General features: G+C 50.7%; 1 protein-coding gene across 11 annotated transcripts in view; it reads left to right on the top strand.

Annotated features, from left to right (window-relative positions):
- The window catches only part of BOC (BOC cell adhesion associated, oncogene regulated), an 83,137-nt gene that overhangs the window by 46,191 nt on the left and 14,412 nt on the right, over positions 1 to 22,534 (top strand). For 8 of the 11 annotated variants that reach the window (XR_005019624.1, XM_036849473.1, XM_036849479.1 and 5 more), the window contains 9 exons: positions 9,640 to 9,786; positions 11,629 to 11,772; positions 12,106 to 12,399; positions 12,757 to 13,029; positions 14,112 to 14,419; positions 17,851 to 18,013; positions 18,421 to 18,531; positions 18,894 to 19,100; positions 20,354 to 20,535. Coding sequence is in view for 10 of the 11 variants with exons in the window: in XM_036849473.1 (XP_036705368.1) it covers positions 9,640 to 9,786; positions 11,629 to 11,772; positions 12,106 to 12,399; positions 12,757 to 13,029; positions 14,112 to 14,419; positions 17,851 to 18,013; positions 18,421 to 18,531; positions 18,894 to 19,100; positions 20,354 to 20,535 (1,829 nt within the window). In the remaining variant the exon portion in view is untranslated. The other 3 variants (XM_036849478.1, XM_036849480.1, XM_036849482.1) reach the window with 3 other exon arrangements.

The raw sequence follows: 22,534 nt of genomic DNA, 5'->3' as shown, positions 1-22,534 counted from the left end.
AGGACCACACAGTGTGTTAAGCAGGTACAACTATAGATTCAGTGAGCCAGAACACACTTTAAGAAGGCTTTTGCCCAGGAAGACGAGGGGGAGGATTGATTAGCTTGCTTGAAATCACTGGAACCTTTAAAGAACATGATGCAAGATGGTTCCTTTAAAATGAAAAAGAATCAAGAGAGCAAATGAGTTCCTTGGCTCCTTTTTTGTGTGTGTGTAGAAGAGTTTAGGGATTTCTACCCTGATCTTGTTTTTAGACTTTCAACCATTTTTGGAATCTGGTAATAGTCCCAGGAACTATAGAACAGTGAGTCTGTCCTGCAAATGGGACAAAATGTTCAAATCTAAATAAAGGACTATCACTTAATACTGAGGGAAAAAAAAGGTAAGCCAAAGGAAAAAGCAAAACTTGCTGAGGCAGAAACAGCATGTTTTTTTCTTTAGGGAAAATTGTGCTTACTTTTTGGTGACTGCGCTCCTTTTCTACTTAAAAACATTGAAAAGGCGTCACAGAGTAAGACTCAGGCTGCAGCGCGACACTTAAGCCCCACTCTCAGCCCAAACCCCCCCTCTAGACCCAGCAACCCTGCCATTTCCTCAGCTAGTCTTGCACTGGTTTTTGGAATGGCGCTCCGTCCACCTGTAACAATCTCCTTTCCGTTCTCTTCCCCAGAAAGTTCCCACCTCCCTTGGGTTAATACATTCCTTCTCAGTTTTCAAGATTCAAGTATCTTCTCCTCTAAGTATCTTTTCTTGACCCCCTCGACCCCCCAAGTCTGGAGTGGGGTCCCCTCTTCCCGGCTCCCTACCATCCCGAGTTTACTTCTCTAGGCCTCTCCTGCCACCGTCTCTTTGCCCTTCACCTCTGTGACCACCACACTGCTGCACAAGGGGCCTGGCACAGGCTAGGCCTTCGGTGAATGTCTAGGGAGAGGCAGACTCCCAGATAAGATGTGTTTGAAGTCTAGAAGATCAGAAAGGGCATGCCGAAGGTGAACAAAGATTTCTTCACCAGATTATGACATAGTAAAAAATTTGAGGAAGTAAACAAGAAAGGATGAAGCAACATCTTGGGATATAAACAGGCTGAAAATACAAATAGATTCAGGAAGGGTTTAGAAAAATTGATGGACGTCAGAAGCATAAAGCATTTTTAGAGGAAACTCTGGAACGTTTGAAGGGAGACGCCAGTGGAAGTGGCTCCACGTCCTCCCAGACACCTCACAGGACACCGTCAGAGAGGGTGGGCGGACGACACGGGTAATCATTACTGCTTTTAGGACTACGTAGTTCCCAGGTGTGTGGAGGGGAAAGTGGGAACCACTGTGGGTCCCACGGCCTTCAGACTGTGCCCTGCCTCTCCCACCTAGAATTCTGTTTGTAAAGGCCACGCTGAAGGGTTCACGTCCACTGTTCCTCTGAACGCCTCCGTCTTCTCTCCTCTCTCTCTTCCTGTACAGACCGCCAGCCTGCCAAAGGCCATGCCAGGAACCAGCTCTGGCTCTGATGAGTCCAGACCACCGGGATTCACATTCATTTTCCCATTGCTAAGTTTCTAGTTTATATTCGGTTGATCAGAGAAATATGTGTGATGTGGGTTGCTGGCAAGTAAATCTTTTTTTTTTCCTTCTTCTCTCTTTCCCCAGTGTATGTTTTCAAACCATTTTATTCCTTCGTCTGGTCCAAAAGAAACTCCCCAGTTCTGCTAGCCAGCCCTACTTCACAGCAGCACTGAAGTCAAATAAATGGGATGGTCTACAGACATCTTCTCTGTTCATCTGGCTGCCAGACTCAGTGGAGAAACGGCTCCCATCCTTGATTTGTTTTCAAGGATTAATAACATTTCTCATTCTCATATGTCTTTTTAAAAATATATATATATTTTTTTTTAATTGGTTCAAGCCAAGAAATTCCTGAAGCATTAGGCCAGTTTACTGCAAATCATTTAATGACATTGCAAACTAGGTTCTTTTTATTTTCCTCCTTCTTCCTCTCACACCCCTCCTTTTATGCCCTCTCTCCTGTCCTGCCCACCTCCAGTCTTGACTCTGATCTTCTGCCCTCCTCCCTCTGGCTCTTTCATCTCTTCCCCATCCTCAGCTTTCTCCCACTGCTCCAATCTAGGTGCACACCCCACCTTAACTCAAAAGAAAAGAAAGAAACACAAGATTTAACAACTAATGTGTTTGGCATCTGCCAAGGTTTTTTTCTCCCCCATAGAAACTGTTTTTATTTAAATAAAAGAGAGCATGCCTTACTTTCATCAGAAAGTGTGTGTGAGAAGTTTCATGTCACGTTTCCATGGCTGTCAGGAGAGAGCTTTGGAGCCAAAATTATGCAATTGAACAGGCAGAAAAAAAATCCTGAAGAGAGCAAATGTATTTGTCCACTCTTCCAGCCTGCAAAGGGAGGGTTACTCACTCCGCCAACCCCCTTTCTAAGTTGCTCTGGAGATCGAGGTAACCTAACTTAGGTTGGAATGCTGGTGAAGGTGGCAGGGACTACTCCTGGGGACACCACTCTTGCGAATTGTTGTACCCTGCCTTGTGTGTTGTTTTAACTGTCTTTTCTATTAGAGTAAAGCTCCTGTGGTTAGGAACTATGTCTTTATCTTCTTGCTATCTTTGCAGCTTCTGGCTGGCTGAGTGAATGAATCAATGGTGTCTGGAGGGATGGTATTGGGCCAGATGCCGACTGCAGAATATGCAGATTTTGCCCAGTCTTGTGGGCTGCAGTTGGGTTTGACTTCAGTGGTCTGTGTGCCAGGGCTATGGACTAGTAATAGGCTTAGTCACTACCCAGAATGCGTGGCATCTGAGAGGCCTGCCCATCCCACGGTAAACCCCGTCCACTCACCAGGACCCAGGCAGTCCCACCTCTAACAGGAGCACCGTCAGGATCCAGCCTCCACTCCGCTTCTGCAGTCCATCACCGTGGTTTTCCACTTGTAGCTCACTTCCTTTCAGAGGCTTGACCTTGGGGTCATGCCAGGCCGTGGCTCCTCAGGTGACTTGGAGATCAAGTCGTGCTGTGATTCTCTGCCCATCCGTGAAGCAGTTCACGGCACTGGGGAGCCCCTGCATTGTAAGAGCCCACACAGGGAGGCAAGGCCTAGGACCCTTCACTTGCTCAGACACCACCTCCAAGTCCATCTGTAGAGCCGTGAGCCCTGGGCTCTTAGTTCTACTTCCTTTGCACCTTTGCTGCCTTTCAAAACATGCAGGGATGGGCCACAGGGTCAGCATGTCACTGGGGTACTCCATTAGGCAAGCTCTTTCTACGCTTTGTACCACTGGCCGTAGACGCAGCGAGCCAGCACAGGGGCACGTTGAGGCCTGGCGGCCAGGAGAGTTGGGGGGTAGAATGATCGGTCAGCCTAGAAACTTGCCGACGGCCACGAGGCTGCTGAGCCACCCCAGCGGCGTTGCCAAGTGAGCCCAGTGCAGTCGCCCCGCGATCTGGTGGATCCCATCCAAGCCTCGGCAGATGAGTGCGGGCTTGTCCTGTGCTCCCTGAGAACAGGCAGGAGGGTAGGACGGGACTGACCAGGTACGAGAAATGCCTGGATGCGTTGAAAGCCGGAATGTTTTTAATCGCTCAGCAGCGCTCAGGGAGATGGGAACGTTGGTAAATCCAGGCAGCCTCCACCTGAAGACACCGTCTTACCTGACTTCTTTCTTAAACAGAAGCAAACTTTAATTTTCAGCCTAAGGGAGGACTCGGGGAGAAGATGATCAAATAAGGAAACTCCTTGAAAGTAAAATTTAGGTTTATTGATTACACTGGGGGCATTTTGCTGAGGCACAGTGTACCACGTAACGGGACAGGTAAAGTCTATAAAAATTGGAGGCTGAGCCTACAATTAAGATTTGACAATTTTGTGTCATGAGAATGAACAAACATACACTAAATGTTGTCATTTAATTCATAGATCTACTGAGCCTTTTATTCATAAAGGAAGGATCCAGGCTAGAAGGTGGAGAGAAAGAAACTCAAAAGGGGCCCAAGTTGAAACTTGTCAATTTGTAGCTTCGCATATGATCCTGGTGATGGCAGCCACACCCCGACATGCCTCTGGAAGTTTATTTTCCTTCTTTTTTCCCCATAGCCAAGAAAGTAGGAGCCTGATGTACCCTGTAAATGTGAAGAGGAAACTCAGAGCATATTGCATGTTTTGTGTCTGAACAGATCCCTGTAATCTGTGTATCCAAGGCTCCTACGGAAGTGATATATCAGAAGATATATGTTCCGTTAAGAAATGGAGTGCTTAGAAGGCAAGGAACTGGAAAGGGTTCCATATGGAGCCTGAGATGTTATGGGCCTTCTCAGAAAGCACAAAGTTCTGTGACTAATAAAGAAGGTCCATAAACCCAGAGATGGCCTCAAAGACCAGGGCTTCTGACCTGTTGAGAGCTGAGAAACAGGAGTGAGCCTACTGGCATTTGATTAGTGCCAACAAGTTAATAAAATAGTTGGAAGAATACACAGAGAGGAGATGCAAAAGAAGGGTCTGAGGGAAGGTAAGAGGATTAAAGCTGCAAAAACACTCCTCTAATGGATTTCTCAAACACACCAGCCAACAGGCAAGGGCAGGTGTCCTGTCAAACCATTTCCCCCAGGAAACCTGATCCATCATTCTGCAGCGAGGCCTGAGGCCTGCGAACCCCATTTGTAACTGAAGGGCCTGCCCCACTATTCCCAGCGAGGCACTCTGAGCAGCCCAGGGACTCGCCGGGAAACTGGCTTTGCAGACAAAGGGGCCTGAGAACAGGCTGCTTTCCTTCATGTGCAGCCAACTAGATCTCCCTGCATCTGCCTCTCATCTGGTGGCTGATTAGGCTGTTATTGATCACAAAGCCTCTGCCCCTGCCTGGCCTCCTTCCTGCCCAAAACTGCTAGAAAAGGGGGTGCTCTGATTTTCAGATCGTCCATCACTTCATTACTCTGCCTTTGATCCCTTTTTAGTGAAACTCAACTTTTGCTCCAGCAGCCAAATTGGGAGCATTTGTCTAGTGACGCAACAGCTAAAGCTTAAGCTTTGGGGGGACAGGGCCAAGGACCCAACTGCTGCTTATTTGTTTTGAAGCCAGGAGGCTCGCCTGCCAGTCGGCCCTTGTGGGGAGCTGGAAGCCCAGCTGGGGTGTCCTGGGTCCTGCCCGCATGGGCTGTCGTGCACATGTTGGCATCAGAACAGAGGGGCCGTCTGCCGCATGGCTGACCAGTGCCCCCGCTGTTGCACACACAGCCTGCTGTCTCCAAGGCAGCAGTGGATTGTCAGAGCGTGCAGAAGACACCAGGAGGGGCTTAAGGGGGAGTGCATAGTGTTATCTAGTGTTGGGGCAGTGAGGTGGGTACGTGGAGGACAGCGTGCTCCGTGCACGGACAAGACCTCAATTACAATGGGGCAGAAGCCAAGGGCTAAGCTGGGGATGGCGTTCTGATCCCAGACTCCTTTCAGTTGCTCACATCTTTCTTGCCAAATGATCTGTTAGGCTTAAGTACATTCTTGCTTGAGGCAGATTTTCTTAGAATGAGGTGAAGGAGGAGGGTGAAACAAAAACTCAGAAACTCTTGGTGGAGTAGTTTTTAGATTTATTAGAGCGTGCGTGAGAGTGCTTCTCAGTGACTGAGGAATTTTTCCAGGTGCCCCTGAGCTCACGATCGCTCACAGCTCACTTCGTGGGGAGCCTCCTGACTTGGCATGTAGGGCACACCCTGTGCTGAGGAGGGTTAAGACCTTTGCATTGCCGAAGTGCCTTGCTTGGGAAAGCAGATAGCAACATCCAGCTAGAACACACCGAGCACAGGCAGTCCACCCTTCCCACAGTCCATACCTTCCTCCTCTCTGGGAGAAAACACATCCGCTCTCTTGGCTGAGAGGCTCAGCCAGGACTGGGCTACAGATTTTGTGGGGCTCAGTGCAAAGTGAAAGTCTTCCAAGCGCAGGGCCCGGCACAGCTGCACAGTGTGCATGCCCACGAAGCTGGCCTTGGGCACAGCCTTCCAAACTAGTCACTCAACAAGGACTAAATGAGCATGGTGCATCCTGAAGACGGTGCAGTGGGGCTTGGGGCGGGGGCATGGAGTGCAAAATTAATAGGTTGCCCGCGAGGAATTTGCAATTTAGTTTGGGTTGGATATCACCAACACAAAATTAAATAATGATGAGATAATTCTTTAAAAGCCCAGAAGGCCCTGCACCCACCCAAAGGAAGGAATCCATGAGAGAGCTCACCTTGACCCCCAGGAACCACTGGTTCAGCCTGGAAAGCAAAATGGGGCCATAGAGATGAATCAGGCATTCTGTCATTGTTTTTGCCACACTACTCGGTCAACAGCATGTATTTCTTCTAGAGTACTTTTCATTTCAGTTATTCTTCAACTGATTGGTTGTTCTTTATATTTTCTAATTCTTAGTTAAAAACGTCTTGCAACTTCTTGCTCTATGCATCCATTCTTTTCCCAAGTTCTTGGATCATCTTTATGATCATTACTCAGAACTCTTTCTCTGGTAGATTGCCTATCTCCACGTCACTCAGTTGTTCTTCTGGGGTTTTATCTTGTTCCTTTATCTGGAACATATTCCTCTGTCGTGTCATTTTGTCTAAACTTCTATTTGTATTTTTATGTATGTGGAAGGTTAGTTATGTTTCTCAGCCTTGGAGAAGTGACCCTCAGTAGGGGATGTCCTATGTATCCCGGCAGTACCCTCCCCTCTCGTCACCTGGTGGCCAGGGACCAGCTGGTCCCAGGGTAGGTCCAGACCTGTGTTTTTGGACTCAGTTCCGCAGGCTATGTGCCTGTTTTTCTTGCTTCTGGTGTCTGCCCCCCCGGTGGGTGAGGCTGGTCTAGAGGCTTGTGCAGGCTTCCTGGTGGGAGGCGCCAGTGCCTGCCCACTGGTGCGTGGAATTGGGTCTTGGCCATCTGGTGGGCAGGGCTGTGTCAAGGAGCGTGTTTAGAGGTGGCTGTGTGCTCAGGAAGTCTTTAAGCAGCCTGTCTGCTGATGGGTGGGACTGTGTTCCTGCCCCGTTGGTTGTTTGGCTGAGGCGTGCCAGCCCTGGAGCCTGCAGGCTGTTGGGTGGGGTCAGGTCTTGGTGCTAATGACCCAAGCAAGATGTCAGCCTTCAGATGAGTAATCCCGATACGTTCGCCGCCAGCTTTTATGTCCCAAGAAAGAGCCACAGCCACCCCCAGGAGACCCTCCAAGACCAGCAGGTAGGTCTGGCCAAGGCTCCTATGAAGTCACTGCTTTTGCCCTGGGTCCCAGTGCACACAAGACCTTGTGTGTGTCCTCTAAGAGTGGATCTCTGTTTCTCCCAGTCCTGTGGAGCTCCTGCGATCAAGCCCCACTGACCTTCAAAGCCAAATGTTCTGGGGTCTCCTCCTCTCGATGCCAGACCCCCAAGCTGGGGAGCCTGACATGGGGCTCAGAACTCTCTCTTGTTCCCGTGGGAGAACTTCTGTGATATAATTATTCTCCAGTTTGTGGGTTGCCCACCTGGGGGTATGGGATTTGATTATATCTCAAGTGGGCCCCTACTACCATCTTGTTGTGGTTCCTTCTTTGTCTCTGGATGTAGAATATGTTTTTTTGGTAGGTTCCAGTCTTTTCTACTGATGGCTGTTCAGCAGTTAGTTGTGATTTTGGTGTGCTCGTGGGAGGAGGTGAGCTCAAGGTCTACTCTGCCACCTTGTCCCGACCAACGACATGTATTTCTTATTCCACATTTATTACACCTATTTTACCTCTTTCCTGTGACCCTGGAAGTAATCACTCAAGAAACATTCTATTTTCAAAATATCCAAACTTAGATAAAGGTTGGCCACACTTGGATAAAAGGTTCATAGAAATTTTGTTGTGCTAAGCCCTTGAGCTCATACTATAGACCCAACTCAACTATGAAATTTGATGTCACAGGCAACATGCATGGGCATCTTGTACCTGACTTGAGGGGCCCAGCTCCAAGATAGTCACTCATTGGTCATTCAGCATTCACTGAGCACCTACTTGCGCCAGGCACTGGTTAGGTTCAGAGGACACATAGGTGAAGAAGACTTGGTTCCTGCCCCTAAAAAGTTCACAACTGAATATTGGAATCAAGGGGACAGTGATCCTTTCATAGAAATAAAAGGGCTTTCCTGCCCTGCTCTGGCTTGGCTTGACTAAGAACTTCTTGAAAGTTCCATTAAATGGGAAATCTCTTGACCTCACTGAGTGCCTTGATCACTGAGCTCTCCTCTGGTGACAGTAGTTTGTTTTTGGTAATTAGCTCATGTCTTCTGTGAGAAACCTGATTCCCACCGCTCCTTTTGCCTTGTCTGGGAACCAACCACACAGGCAGGTGGAGTCTTGCCGTGAACTGCAGTTACGCTGCGATGGTATCAGTTCTCAGGAGCCGATCAGAATGTGGTGTGGTCAGCACTCAGAGATGGTGCCTCCAGGGCTTTCTAAGTACCTTTATGGAGAGAGTGTCTGGGTAAATATTTTCATCTCTCTTATCTTATTCTCTATTAGTTTTATTTCCTCTCTTAAATTAAATTCAGCCACAATCCTGAAAACCAAATTTGGAATGTGGTTTCGTTGCACAAATGGCCCATTTTGTTCAGCAACAGCAGTGATTTGGCTCAAAGAGAGTTTTGTTGTTTGGACCGTTGGATTGTTTAGGAAACATCCTGCTTTTGTTCCAGATGGATCTCCATCCTCCCCAGTTTAAATCCCAGTCTTCCTGCCACTGAGCTAAGTCAGGAGAGACTGCAGCCTGGTGTCAGGACCCTCGGCTTGCCTGCATTCCACTGCCATTAAGCCACACTGGGGACATCCCTCTTTGCCTTAGAAAATCCTTCAGACATCCACAGATCCCCATCCTTAGCCCTGAGAAAGAATTAGCCGTGACGTGACATGTAGTCGGCTCTCTGAATCTGCAGGTGGAAAATCCGAGGATACGGCAAGCCGACTGTAATCGTTTTCCAGCACAATTTTATATAAGGGACTGGAGCATCCGCCGATTTTAGTATCCACTGGGGCACCTGGAACCAATCCCCGAGGATACTGGGGAGGACCGCATAGCTCCTGGGTAGCAGGAATCAGCCTGCTGGTTGTAACCACAGTTAGCAATTGAGCAGAATCTCGGGCCTTTCACTTTTCACTGTGGATGTCTGAGGAGAAGGCGATTCTTGATTGAACTGGAAAACAGACATAAGCATTCGCTATCGTTGTTCCTTTCAGTCTCCATGAGCTGTGCCGGGACATCTGTGCCTTGACTTTGACCCATTTCCAGCCAGGCTCAGTGGGGCCGATGGGCCACCAACTTGCCCCCCATGTCAGTGTAACAAAAGAGGCTGGTCTGCGTCACAGGCACCACTTCATGGGATTCTCTACACCCCGCCCCCTCAGCTTATACACACCCAGCTGAGCCCCCCATGCAGTGACGCGGGCCACACATTCCCTCCTGTAGACTCCTCTAGACACCAAAAGGTTGCAGGAAGGACTCGGAGCACCCCCAGAGCACCCCCAGTGTGTGAGCTTCTTGCAGCTGTTGACTGTGACTAAAGACACTGAGGCACAAGCCCACCCTGAAATGTTGCACTGTCTGCCTCTCTCCTCCATCGAGGCCCAACCGGCCCCTCCCCTTCTCTCCACAGATCTCCAGGACTTCAAGTTAGATGTGCAGCACGTGATTGAAGTGGATGAGGGGAACACGGCGGTCATCGCCTGTCACCTTCCTGAGAGCCACCCAAAAGCCCAGGTCCGATACAGCGTCAAACACGAGTGGCTGGAGGCCTCCAGAGGTGAGTGAACAAGCAGGAGCCCAGCGGCCGGGGCCAGGAGGGAAGCTGGCCGCCTCTGCAGCGCTTCCCAAACCCCCGTCACCACGCCGGCAGCCCCGTCCCCACGCTCGTCAGCTGTCTTCTGCCCTGATATTTAGCCCTGTGGGATCCTGAAGGGATTGGCCTCCGTTGTGGAGGTCCCCTGAACCTGTCGCGAGGAATCCCTTCATCCTTTGAGGCCCTGGCAGGTGTTGCTGAGCTGCTGCCGTTGGATGAGGGCTCAGACTCTCCCTGTGCAAGCTCCCCGCCACCAGGCACTGCACAGGAGGGCTGCCTGATGTACCAGACATTCCTGGAGCGGTGGGGCTCCCTGGGGGGAGACGGGGCTCTTCCCCGCACAGCAGAGCAGTCTTTAGTGGAGCTTGAAATATTCCCTCTCCCCTTCTTCCTGGTGACGCAACCGTCTAAACAGTCACAGCTTCCTGCTAAGTGGACGTGACAGCTGGTCCAGCGGCGACCGAGCTTTCGTCCACAGAGTGCCAGCGGGAGAGAAGCTCTCTCTCAGGGCCAAGTCGTCAGCTTCTTTCCACAACTGACCTGCACTCAGGGCCAAGTAGACCCTATGGCTGGACCCGACACTTCCAAATGTGTCCCTTTTTAAATGTCCTAGAGATTTTAAAATATCTTTGTTAACTTTCTGGTTATGAAAGGGGAGTATATGTTTACTATAGAAAATACAAAAAACTTTTTTTTTAAGGGTAAAAAGCCTAACCCTGCCACTCAGAAATAACCGGAGACTGAGAAGAGTATGAATGTCTACTGTCCCTAGCAGAAGCCTGGCAGTAGCCCCTAGAGAAGGCCTGCCCATCCCACAAGAGTCAAGGGCTTTTTCCTTGCCATCTGGCATTTGCCTAAGCAGCTCACACCTGGGGCGGCCCAGTGATAGGCAGGCACCAGGCTCAATGAGCCTGGACTGCAGGGACATCCAGATTGCCAAGGGCAGGCCACCAGGAAGCTCAAAGCTGATGGCCAGTGCTTTCTTTGCCTGCCAGGAAGCTAAACACCAGCCCCGTCACCAGGTGTACTGTGAGTCGCTGTGACTCTGTCGCCTGTGGGAAGAAGCTGAACTCAGCCCTGGGACCCCACCCCCATGGCACCCCTGGTCCAGAAGCAGACAGAGCCTAGCAGGCCAGTGATGCAGGGGGAAGGGCTTCAGTGGTATTCATGGAGAGGGTGGGGCTTGGGGGTTAGAATATCCCTCCCTGGCTGCAGAAATTCAACAGTGAGATGGCTCAGAGCTGTGACCATGGCAGAGACTGATGGGAAGTTCTAAAGTCAATTCCCTCCTTCCTGGCGGCTTGCAGGGATGATCAGCTCATCTCCCGTGTATGCAGCACGGGCCTCTCAGTCCTTACAGATGGCTCCGAGGCAGCGCACATCATGCAGTTTTACAAGTGAGGAAACAGGATCTGAGAGGTTCATTAACTTGCCCAAGATCACACAGTTAGTATGCGGCAGATCCAGAGCTTGAGTCCAGGTCTGGCAGATCCCAAATCCTGCCTCCTTTCCGTGGCACCCAAGCTCCCTTAAAAGTTACAAGATGCTCTTCCGCAGACCTGTGTATGAACTTGGGATGGTGGTGGGCTGTCAGCCAGCCAGTCTGTTAGCTGGTTGGTTAGTGTCACTGCCGGACACTTCTGCCCCACGAGGTGTGAGGCTTTATGGGGAGAATAGCATTTTCAGTTTGGGCTTGTTGGAATTCAGGTACACGACTTCTGACTTGTGCCCTACCTGCCCCTGACCTTTGCGGGAGCTGCTGAGTGCAGTATTCTGGGCCCCAGTTCATCCCTGTCCTCTCTTCAGATAACTACCTGATCATGCCATCGGGGAACCTCCAGATCGTGAACGCCAGCCAGGAGGACGAGGGGACGTACAAGTGCGCTGCCTACAACCCAGTGACGCAGGAAGTGAAAACCTCGGGCTCCGGTGACAGGCTGCGCGTGCGCCGTAAGGGGAGGGTCTCACTGATGGAGGGGGGGCTGGGGCCGGAGGAGCATCCGGCATGAGTTGTGTTGATGCTGTGCTCCACTGCTGTCTCATTTCTTCCTCATGGCAGCTCTCTGCAGGAGGACCTTGGTTCCCCTAAGGAAACCAGAGCCCAAGGGAATTAGTATCTTGCCCCACGTGACATAGGTCCTAAGCCCCTGAAGAGCTGTTTGCTTCCAAATCCACAGTCTCCAGGCTGCCCCCTGGGGCTGGGCCGCCTGAGGCAGGGCGGAGGGGAGCCTGTGCACCCAGTCCTGGCCCCACACGCTGTCCTTCCTCTCCTTGCGCCTCCAGGCTCCCCTGCCGAGGCTGCCCGCATCATCTACCCACCAGAGGCCCAGACCATCATTGTCACCAAAGGCCAGAGTCTCATCCTGGAGTGTGTGGCCAGTGGGATCCCACCCCCGAGGGTCACCTGGGCCAAGGACGGGTCCAGTGTCGCCAGCTACAACAAGACACGTTTCCTGCTGAGCAACCTCCTCATTGACACCACCAGTGAGGAGGACTCCGGGACCTACCGCTGCATGGCTGACAACGGGGTTGGGGATCCCGGGGCCGCGGTCATCCTCTACAACGTCCAGGTGTTCGGTGAGTGTCTTCTGTACGCCTCCTTCTCCTCGGCCTTCTCTTATCTGCACGGCCTCTCTAGAAGCTCATAAGCTGAGGCTCAGACAGGGTCACGTGCCTTGTAAAGGTCACGTGCCAAGCGAGTGATGGAGGAGAACTGAGAGAGTAGGAGGCCTTGGATCCCAGGGGCCAGGGTGTAGGGGCCCGGGAGCCCTTTCCTGTCAAGACTCTGATGGAGGAGACATGGGACCTTTTCTCTCCTCTACCAACATCATGGGGAAGGAGGGAGCCTTGCCCAACAGCAGTCCCCTCCCCAGCCTGTCTGGGCCTGGACGGAAGGGCTCAGCCTCTCTTACCTCTGCTCTGGTTTCCTGGCAGAACCCCCCGAGGTCACCATGGAGCTGTCCCAGCTGGTCATCCCTTGGGGCCAGAGCGCCAAGCTCACCTGTGAGGTGCGAGGGAACCCCCCGCCCTCCGTGCTGTGGCTAAGGAACGCCGTGCCCCTCACCTCCAGCCAGCGCCTCCGACTGTCCCGTAGGGCCCTGCGGGTGGTCAGTGTAGGGCCCGAGGATGAAGGCGTCTACCAGTGCATGGCCGAGAATGAAGTCGGGAGCGCCCACGCTGTGGTCCAGCTGAGGACTGCCAGGCCGGGTGAGTGCAGCCCAAGGGTCTGAGATTCCAGCTGAACATTTATAGAACCCTTTTCTCAAATGGAATCCAGCTTAAAACCCCAGTATATAAAATAAATAAAAGTGGCTTTTAGTTGTAAGTTTAAACTTACATTGACTTCCTAATAAGTCAGAAGTGCAGATTTTCAGTAGTGCAGATGACCCATTTAAATACTGTATTTAAAAAAAAAAAAAAAACCTTTTAAATTAGTTTGCAGAACCTGTGGCTTCCTAGAGTTCCGTGGAACCCAGTTGGACAGCCACTGGTCTAGCACAAAGAAAAGCACCCCTGTCTTTCTTAGTTTGATTCATTTCAGTTGACATCTGCATGGATTGAGCAGTTGCTATTTGCTCAGCACTGGGCTAGGCAATGAGGGGGATGCAGAGACCCTACCCTCAGGAACTTTCCTGGGGAGGAAATACAACTCACCAAAGAATCAACTGGAGGAAAATACAGCAAGGAGTAATGCTGATTCATCTTTATCAGGAGCCAACCTCCTGCGCAGGAGGTCAGGGAGCAGAAACTAGTGTTGGCGGAGTCTGTGGACGCTTCCTGAAGGAGGAGCGGCCCCTCCTGCCTCTGAGAGTCTCAGACGTACTTACGTTCACAGTTCGCATCTCCAGGTCCCCACAGTGGAGCAGGCAGAGGCCCACACTGTCCCATGGTGTGGATCCCACAGTGAAGGGGACACGTCCCCACACCTGCACAGATGTGAGAAAGAGGACGCAGGTTCCTGCACCTCAGGAGCAAATTGAGATGGTTCACTCAGACGCACCTGGTACAGACACGGGACAACAAGCCGGCGGCGAGAAGCCCAGGCAGGGGGGCATCCGGCTGCCTTTCCCTCCTGGCCAGGCTGGGGCGCAGCCCTTTATCCTCACGGAGCCCGGCTGTGTGTCCAGTGGGCTGATGGTCCCCTCCCGTCCTGAGCCAGGGGCTCTTCCTGCCCTGGCAGCCCTTCCCTCTGACTTCTCCCTGTTTTCTCCGTGGAGACAGCAGCTCAGCAGGTGGCCAGGGGACTAACTGGCTCTTCCTTACCTTCTCCTTCCTGCTCTGTCCTCCAGGCACCACCCTGAGGCCATGGCGGGATGCTAAGCCGGCCACTGCCACACCTCCTGTGCCGCCCCCCGGACCCGGAAGCCCTGACCAGATGCCGAAGGGCCAGCCAGGGCCCCTGAGGCCGCCGGCGTCGGCGCAGCCAGCCCCCTTGCCGTGCCTGGGAGAGCAGGGGCAGGCGGCTCCCGCCGAGGCGCCCGTCATCCTCAGCTCGCCCCGCACCTCCAAGACTGACTCGTACGAGCTGGTGTGGCGGCCTCGGCACGAGGGCAGCGGCTGGGCACCGATCCTCTACTATGTGGTGAAACACCGCAAGGTATGGTGTCTGGCATTACGCCTGCCTCTCGCTGAGGCTGGGCAGGGGCCTCCGCCCGCCGGCCATCTCCCCTTGAGCTCCTGAAGCCTGGATGAGTCGTCTCCACTGCTGATCGTGACCTTCTGATCCCTCCGGCGTGCTTTCTCCCCACCTCCCGGGAAGCTGGTTGTGAGATGGGCATCTGGGGCCCTGCGAGGCCGGGAAGAAGCCGCGGGTGCGCTTCCAGGTCTGGGCCTCGCGCACCGGCTTCTAGTCCCGAGGAGAGTTCGCAGGCTCCCTAATGACCACCCCCGTCCTCCCCTCTGCCCTCTGTTGGTTGTTGATGTTTTGTTTTCTTTTTAATCTAAGTAAGCTCTGCTGGTGCATACCTGCAGGAAACCAGGCGTGGCAAGCTAGCTCTAGAGCCAGGACAACAAATATCTGTGAGCAAGTGTTTTCTCTGAGGGCTGCAAAATACCGCCTCAGTTCTCAGGATTCCTCCTGGCTCAGGTTTGACAAGCAGGCCTTTGAGCTAAAAGCACATCGTGTTGTTCAGACCTCAGCTATTTCTCCTTGGCAGAAGGAAGTCTGTCCAGGTGGATGTGTTGGGAGCTGTCAGGGAGGGATCGGGGACAGGGCTAGGCCGGCCCACCCTCTTAGACACTCTGCCCTCCGAGGCAGGACGAGGCCCCCAGGCTGCCACCCCCGTTCAAGGCTGCACTGTCACCTGCTGTGACCCCTCAGGGGAGAAGGACATGAAATTCCCCTTAAGAAAATATCCTTGAAAACATTTCTGTTTATCCCAGGTGCATGCTGGTTTTTTTCCTAAGGCCATTAGACGGTAGAAAATTATTGTTCTTAATCTATTTTTAAAAATCTTATTTGATAAGTAATAATGTATCATAAACGCCAGGTTTTATTATGCATTTCTTTAGTTGTTGCTAACAAAAGTGCCACGTGCACTTGGTAGAAAATACGGAAAATATAGGAATGCGGAACAAAAAGCATTTATCAACTTGCCTCCCTCTCCAAAAAGAAACAAAACCAGCGAAACTCAGTGAAAGGTGCCGCCTAGGCAGAAGCTGTGCCCCTGCTCTGGACCCCAACAGCCCCGTCGTTCTGGTCTTCCTCTTAACACGCTCTCCGATGAGACCTCTGGTCAGGACAGGTCCACAGAGGCACCTAAGGCAAAGCCGCCTCCTAGGTGGGGGTCGAGAGGGGGCAGTTTCTAATTAACCCTCGGCCTGCTGGCCTCTTCATAGGCAGCCAGCAAAGGGGGTGGATGAGTTTTTAACAAAAAGCAGTGTTGTTCAGCCCAGGTTATGGGGCAGGGCTGGTCCTAATCCTCATTTCACCGTGTAACTGGACACCTCCATCGCAGAGTTGGAGACAAAGATCAGGGCAGGCCAAATGCTCGTGGTCCCCAGGAGACAAGAACCAGCATGAGAGCAAGAATAATATTTTTCGGGCCAATAGGTGGCCATGAAACGGCCTCACCAAGAGGCAGGCTGGCAAAGGCCACACGAGGTGATCCGGAAACGCCAGGCTGAGGCCGCATTCACCCTCTCAGTATGCGTGACAGTGACTAATTACCGTTCCATTTCTTATTTTCATTTCTGAGCCCAGTGGAAGTGAGGCCAGCGCTAGGAGGCAGAGGGAGAAAAGGGGCACAGGGGAAGTGAGAGGACAGTGCCCCGCTGGGTCTGGCTCCTGTTAGGCTCTGGCCCGTGGGGCACTTGGAGCTGTTAGGTGGACATTGCCAAGGCACAATTATGTCTTGAAAGCAGTTTCATTCTTGAGGGACTAACATGTCTTCAAGATCATCACACAGGAAAGGATTTTGAAAGCAAAAATCAGCATTTGGGTTGTGTTTTTTCAGCCCCTCCCCTCTTGCTGGAGACTGGAGTCATTCAACTCATTTTCACTTCTTCACATGCATGAAGCCAGCTTTCATTTCCTGGTGCATCTGCAGACCCTGGGCTACTGTGTTTGGGTTTCCAGCACCACTGGGGATTCTCAGTTTGTAAAAACTTCTCCCTTTGGAACAAGTCCTGGAAGCCTGACATGAATGAGCCCAGACCATCCCTGTCCCTTGAATAGTAGGTTTTGTTCTATTTTGGAATATTCTGCTTGGGGATAAGAGCTTTTCCTACCAGCTGTTTAATTCCTTCAGCAAACCACAGCTTCAGGCCCCGGCAGGCTCTCGGAGATGTGCAGTTAGCAGTGAAGTCTGTGTCCTGAAAGGTGGGTGGGTGAGATGAAGCAACCTCTCAGCAATGCCTGTCCGGAAGCCTGGAACTCTTTTTTTTTTTTTTTTCTTTAAAGAGCCAGGAATTTGAAGCCATTAAAGATTAATCTCCAATGGTTACAGTTCATCCACGGTTTTTAAGTTCTAAGCAAGGCCTGAGGGCAGGAGCAGAAAAAGGAGGATTGAAATCCTCACTGAACGGAGGAAGAGGGGGGGCGGCATGTACTTGTTGGGAACCTACTGTGTGCCAGCTTCAATGCTCGACACGTCACGTAAATCATCGGATTTAAACTTCAGAGTAACCTGAGAGGTTTTATTTGCTTCGTTTTACAAAAGAAAAGCTTATGGATCAGAAAGATTAGGGAACTTGCTCAGGGTTACACAGCTGGTAACCTGTGTGTGGTAAGAGACACAATCCAGATTTGAACCCAGGGTTTTCTGGCTCCCAGACTTCCTTTCTAGGGTAGGTTACGATTATGAGCTTGACCTCTGGAGTCAAGTCAGAGTTTCTGCGCTCACTGGCAATGTGGTCTTAGACAAATCACTCATCTCTCTAAGCCTTAGTCTCCACATTTGTGAGGTGGGAACAATATTAACACCCATCTCTTGGGCTGTTGTCATGGAAGCACGTTACGGTGCATACGACGTGCTTAGTCGCTGATTTGCCAGCACATAGTAAGCGCTCAAAAAAATGTGTCCATGTCTATGACGCTGCTGCTTTTATCATTCTCATCATCATCTCATTAGAATATAAACTAAAGGTACTGTGTTTGTTTGGTTTAAACAGATCAAGGAGAAAGAAAGTTAAACAGAGAGGTTTTTAACACTTGATCTTAGCCAAAAGGCCGAGAAGCCATAGGGAGGTTTTTAGAAAGAGAGAGAAGGTCTTTGGAGAAACTCTCAGCAATGTCAGCTGGGCCTTTTGACCCTCCCCATGGAGTTTTTTCTTTGATGAGATCATTAGATGAGGGATCAGGGGGCCTGACTTTATTGTCCCAGCGAGGATGGATGTCCCAGTGAGGATGGATGTCCCAGAGCCAGCGGGAACGGTCTGCCTTCTGCAGGGCCACCTCTCCCCCAACCTGGCCCATTCTCCCTCCCTTTCTTCCATCCTCTTGGGCTCAGTTCTGCTTTCCTTGCAACCTACAGCCCACCTGTAGCTCCAGGCCAAGATGCCGGTCCTTATACCAGCCACCTTCTCCAGCAGGTCACAAACTCCTCTGACGACTGGACCATCTCTGGCATTCCAGCCAGCCAGCACCGCCTGACCCTCACCAGACTCGACCCTGGGAGCTTGTATGAAGTGGAGATGGCAGCCTACACCTGTGCAGGCGAAGGCCAGACGGCCATGGTCACCTTCCGAACTGGTAAGGGTCCAGTGTTGCCCCCAGCTTGGGGTTTCCATGGGCCTGAGCAGTCCTACCAGGCCAGGTGGGAGTCCTGCTCACCTTGCCCCAGCTTTTCACCTTGAACTTTATCTTCCTTTCAGCTCCTGCCTCCCTCTGGTCTGCATGCGCAGGCTGAGGTCCCACCTCCCATCAGGACAGGCACCAGCTGGCCTCTGGCATCCCTTTGCCCCTTTCACCCTCGGGGACCACGTGCAGCCCCATGACTGTCAGGCAGAGCTGGAAATCAGACCACACTTCCGGTGTCCTCTATGATTTCCATGGTCTTGTCAGACCCCCTGGCAGAGCTTCAGGCGGAAAGGACTCCGTGGAAAGAGAGACCTAATGCACATCCCCTCTCGTGCTGATCTCAACCCATTTCTACCCAGGACGGCGGCCCAAACCTGAAATCATGGCCAGCAAGGAGCAGCAGATCCAGAGAGATGACCCCGGAGCCAGCCCCCAGAGCAGCAGCCAGCCGGACCACGGCCGCCTGTCCCGTAAGCCCCCGGCAGCCCCGAGGGCGGGGGTGACGAGCAGTCAGAACTGGAACCAGGCCCACCGCCTCAGGACGCTCGCTGCTGCAGGTTGAATGGGGTCCCGGAGTCCTTGTGACATTTTCCTGGCCTCTCCCCAGTTAACCACAGCAAGGAGATATGGATTGGAGCTTTTCAAGGGCTCCTCCCAGGAGAGAGTGACCCAGAGAGCCCTAGGAAGATCTGACGCGGCCACCAGGGGGTGAGGGCTGTGGGGTGAAGCCGGCCCCCATCAGGAACAGGCCAGGGCTAGTCACATTACAACCATCTTCTCATCATGTCCTTTCCTCCCGCTTCCTTCCTCCCTTGGGTATGGTCTCCTGCAGCCCCAGAAGCTCCAGACAGGCCCACTATCTCCATGGCCTCTGAGACCTCAGTGTATGTGACCTGGATTCCGCGTGGGAACGGCGGCTTCCCCATCCAGTCCTTCCGAGTGGAGTACAAGAAGCTGAAGAAAGTGGGGGACTGGATTCTGGCCACCAGCGCCATCCCTCCCTCCCGGCTCTCGGTGGAGATCACAGGCCTAGAGAAAGGTAGGGCCCTGGCCGCTGCCCTCCCTGGTCCCCCGGCTGCCCCCGGCCCCCTGGGGGAGAAGGAAGCTTCGGAGGGTCTTCTCTCTGCTCGTCCTCCACCCACCACCAGGCTCCTGTGGCCGCTCTTGGTCGTGTTACCTCAGTCCCACAAGCCCTTCCTTCTCCCTCCCTCTCTCCATAATTGGTCCCAAGCCGCCTCCTGTGTGGCTCCTCCTTTTTTTTAAACTTTTTATTTTATATTAGAGTTGATTAACAATGGTTTGTTAGTTTCAGGTGTACGGCACAGTTATACATATATCCTTTTTCAAATTCTTTTCCCATTTAGGTTGTTACATGATATTTTTTTTAAAACTTCTTATTTTATAGTGGAGTATAGCCGATTAACAATGTAATGATAGTTTCAGGTGCACAGCAAAGTGACTCAGCCATACATATACATGTATCCATTCTCCCCCAGACTCCCCTCCCATCCAGGCTGCCACATAACATTGAGCAGAGTTCCCTGCACTATACAGTAGGTCCTTGTTGGTTATCAATTTTAAATACAGCAGTGTGTACATGTCAATCCCAAACTCCCTAACTATCCCTCCCCCGCCCCACCCCCCTTCCCCCCTTGTCTTGTCAGTCTGTTTCTGTTTTGTAAGTAAGTTCATTTTTATCATTTTTTTTTTTTTTAAATTCCACATATAAGGGATACCATATGATATTTGTCTTTCTCTGACTTAACTTCACTCAGTATGACAATCTCTATGTCCATCCACGTTGGGGCAAATGGCATTATTTCATTCTTTTTTATGGCTGAGTAATATTCCATTGTATATAAGTACCACATCTTCTTTATCCATTCCTCTGTCAATGGACATTTAGATTGCTTCCATGTCTTGGCTATTGTAAACAGTGCTGCAGTGAACATTGGGGTGCATGTATCCTTTCGGACCATGGTTTTCTCCGGATATATGCCCAGGAGTGGGATTGCAGGATCATATGGTAGCTCTATTTTTAGTTTTTTAACGAACCTCCATACTGTTCTCCATAGCAGTTATACCAATATATATTCCCACCAACAGTGCAAGAGGGTTCCCTTTACTCTGTGTGGCTCCTTTCTAATGAGGGTAGGAGTGCTTGAGTCCTTTAGGGCTTGCTTTTGGGGAAGGGCTGCCCAAAAGATCCCTCCAGGTCCTGAGCCTGGATGGGCTGAAGGGGAGGCAGATGGTGTCTCCCAGCCCCCAGGTTCAGTGAGTGTCTCTCCCCAGGCACCTCCTACAAGTTCCGAGTCCGGGCTCTGAACATGCTGGGGGAGAGCGAACCCAGCGCCCCCTCCCGGCCCTACGCTGTGTCAGGCTACAGCGGCCGCGTGTACGAGAGGCCCGTGGCAGGCCCTTACATCACCTTCACCGATGCCGTCAACGAGACCACCATCATGCTCAAGTGGATGGTAAGTGGCCTGGCACAGCCAGCAGCGGAAGACGGTGCTGAGCTCCACGTTGGGCGGGAGCTGGACGCTGCAGCCCAGGCAGGAAGGAATCACCTTTCTCCCTTGGCTCATCCTAGGCTGCCACCCCTTTAAGTGTTCCTCCACCTTCGTACCTGGGAATTGGGCCAGAGGGACTCAACCTCACAATACCCGGGAAGCTTCAGAGGGGACTTAAGTCTTTGAAGAAATGACCATTTGTTTCTTGTCTCCAAAAGTTGGGGACTCCTAGGCTAAATAAAATACTGAGTGATCTCTACAGCACTGTCCAGAGAGCCTTGGGGAGATCATCAGAAATGTTTGTCAGGGTCTCCAGTGAATTTGTTATTAATTTTTATTGGAGTACGGTTGCTTTACAATGTTGTGTTAGCCTCCACTGCACAACAAAATGAATCAGCCATACACACAAAGATATCCCCTCCCTTTTGGACTTCCCTCCCATTTAGGTCACCATAGTGCGTTAGGTAGAGTTCCCTGTGCTATACAGTATGTTCCCATCAGTTGTCTATTTTATACATAGTTTCAATAATGTATATGTGTCAATCCCAGTCTCCCAATTCCTGCCTCCCACCCCTTTCCCCCTTGGTATCCATACATTTGTTCTCTACATCTATGTCTCTATTTCTATTTTGAAAATAAGATCATCTATACCATTTTTCTAGATTCCACATATATGCGTTATTATACGATATTTGCTTTTCTCTTTCTGACTTAACTTCACTCTGTATGACACTCTCTAGGTCCATCCCCATCTCTACAAATGACCCAATTTCATTCCTTTTTATGGCTGAGTAATATTCCATTGTATATATGTACCACATCTTCTTTATCCATTCGTCTGTCGATGGGCATTTAGGTTGCTTCCATGTCCTGGCTATTGTAAATATTGCTGCTATGAACATTGGGGTGCATGTGTTTTTCTGAATTACGGTTTTCTCTGGGTATATGCCCAGTAGTGGGATTGTTGGGTCATATGGTAGTTCTATTTTTGGTTTCTTAAGGGACCTCCATACTGTTTTCCATAGTGGCTGTATTAATTTACATTCCCACCAACAGTGTATGAGAGTTCCCTTTTCTCCACACCCTCTCCAGCATTTATTGTTTGTAGATTTTTTGATAATGGCCATTCTGACCAGTGTAAGGTGATACCTCATTGTAGTTTTGATTTGCATTTCTCTAATAATTAGTGATGTTGAGCATCTTTTCATGTGTTTGTTGGCCATCTGTATGTCTCCTTCGGAGAAATGTCTATTTAGGTCTTCCGCCCATTTTTTGATTGGGTTGTTTGTTTTTTTGATATTGAGCTGTATGAGCTGCTTGTATATTTTGGAGGTTAATCCTTTGTCAGTTGCTTCGTTTGCAAATATTTTCTCCCATTCTGAGGGTTGTCTTTTCGTCTTGTTTATGGTTTCCTTTGCTGTGCAAAAGCTTTTACGTTTCATTAGGTCCCATTTGTTTATTTTTGTTTTTATTTCCATTTCTCTAGGAGGTGGGTCAAAAAGGATCTTGCTGTGATGTATGTCATAAAGTGTTCTGCCTGTGTTTTCCTCTAAGAGTTTTATAGTGTCTGGTCTTACATTTAGGTTTTTAATCCATTCTGAGTTTATTTTTGTGTATGGTGTTAGGGAGTGTTCTAATTTCATTCTCTTACATGTAGCTGTCCAGTTTTCCCAGCACCGCTTACTGAAGAGGCTGTCTTTTCTCCATTGTATGTTCTTACCTCCTTTGTCATAGATTAGGTGAGCATAGGTGCATGGGTTTATCTCTGGGCTTTCTGTCCTGTTCCATTGATCTATATTTCTGGTTTTGTGCCAGTATTATACTGTCTTTATTGCTGTAGCTTTGTAGTCTAGTCTGAAGTCAGGGAGCCTGATTCCTCCAGCTTCATTGTTCTTAAGATTGCTTTGGCTATTCGGGGTCTTTTGTATTTCCAAACAAATTGTAAAATTTTTTGTTCTAGTTC

Source organism: Balaenoptera musculus, chromosome 4, assembly GCF_009873245.2.
Source record: "Balaenoptera musculus isolate JJ_BM4_2016_0621 chromosome 4, mBalMus1.pri.v3, whole genome shotgun sequence".
NCBI classification, from domain to species: Eukaryota; Metazoa; Chordata; class Mammalia; order Artiodactyla; family Balaenopteridae; genus Balaenoptera; species Balaenoptera musculus.
Note: the sequence above shows the minus strand (reverse complement) of the source record. Positions and strands in the feature narration are given on the sequence as shown.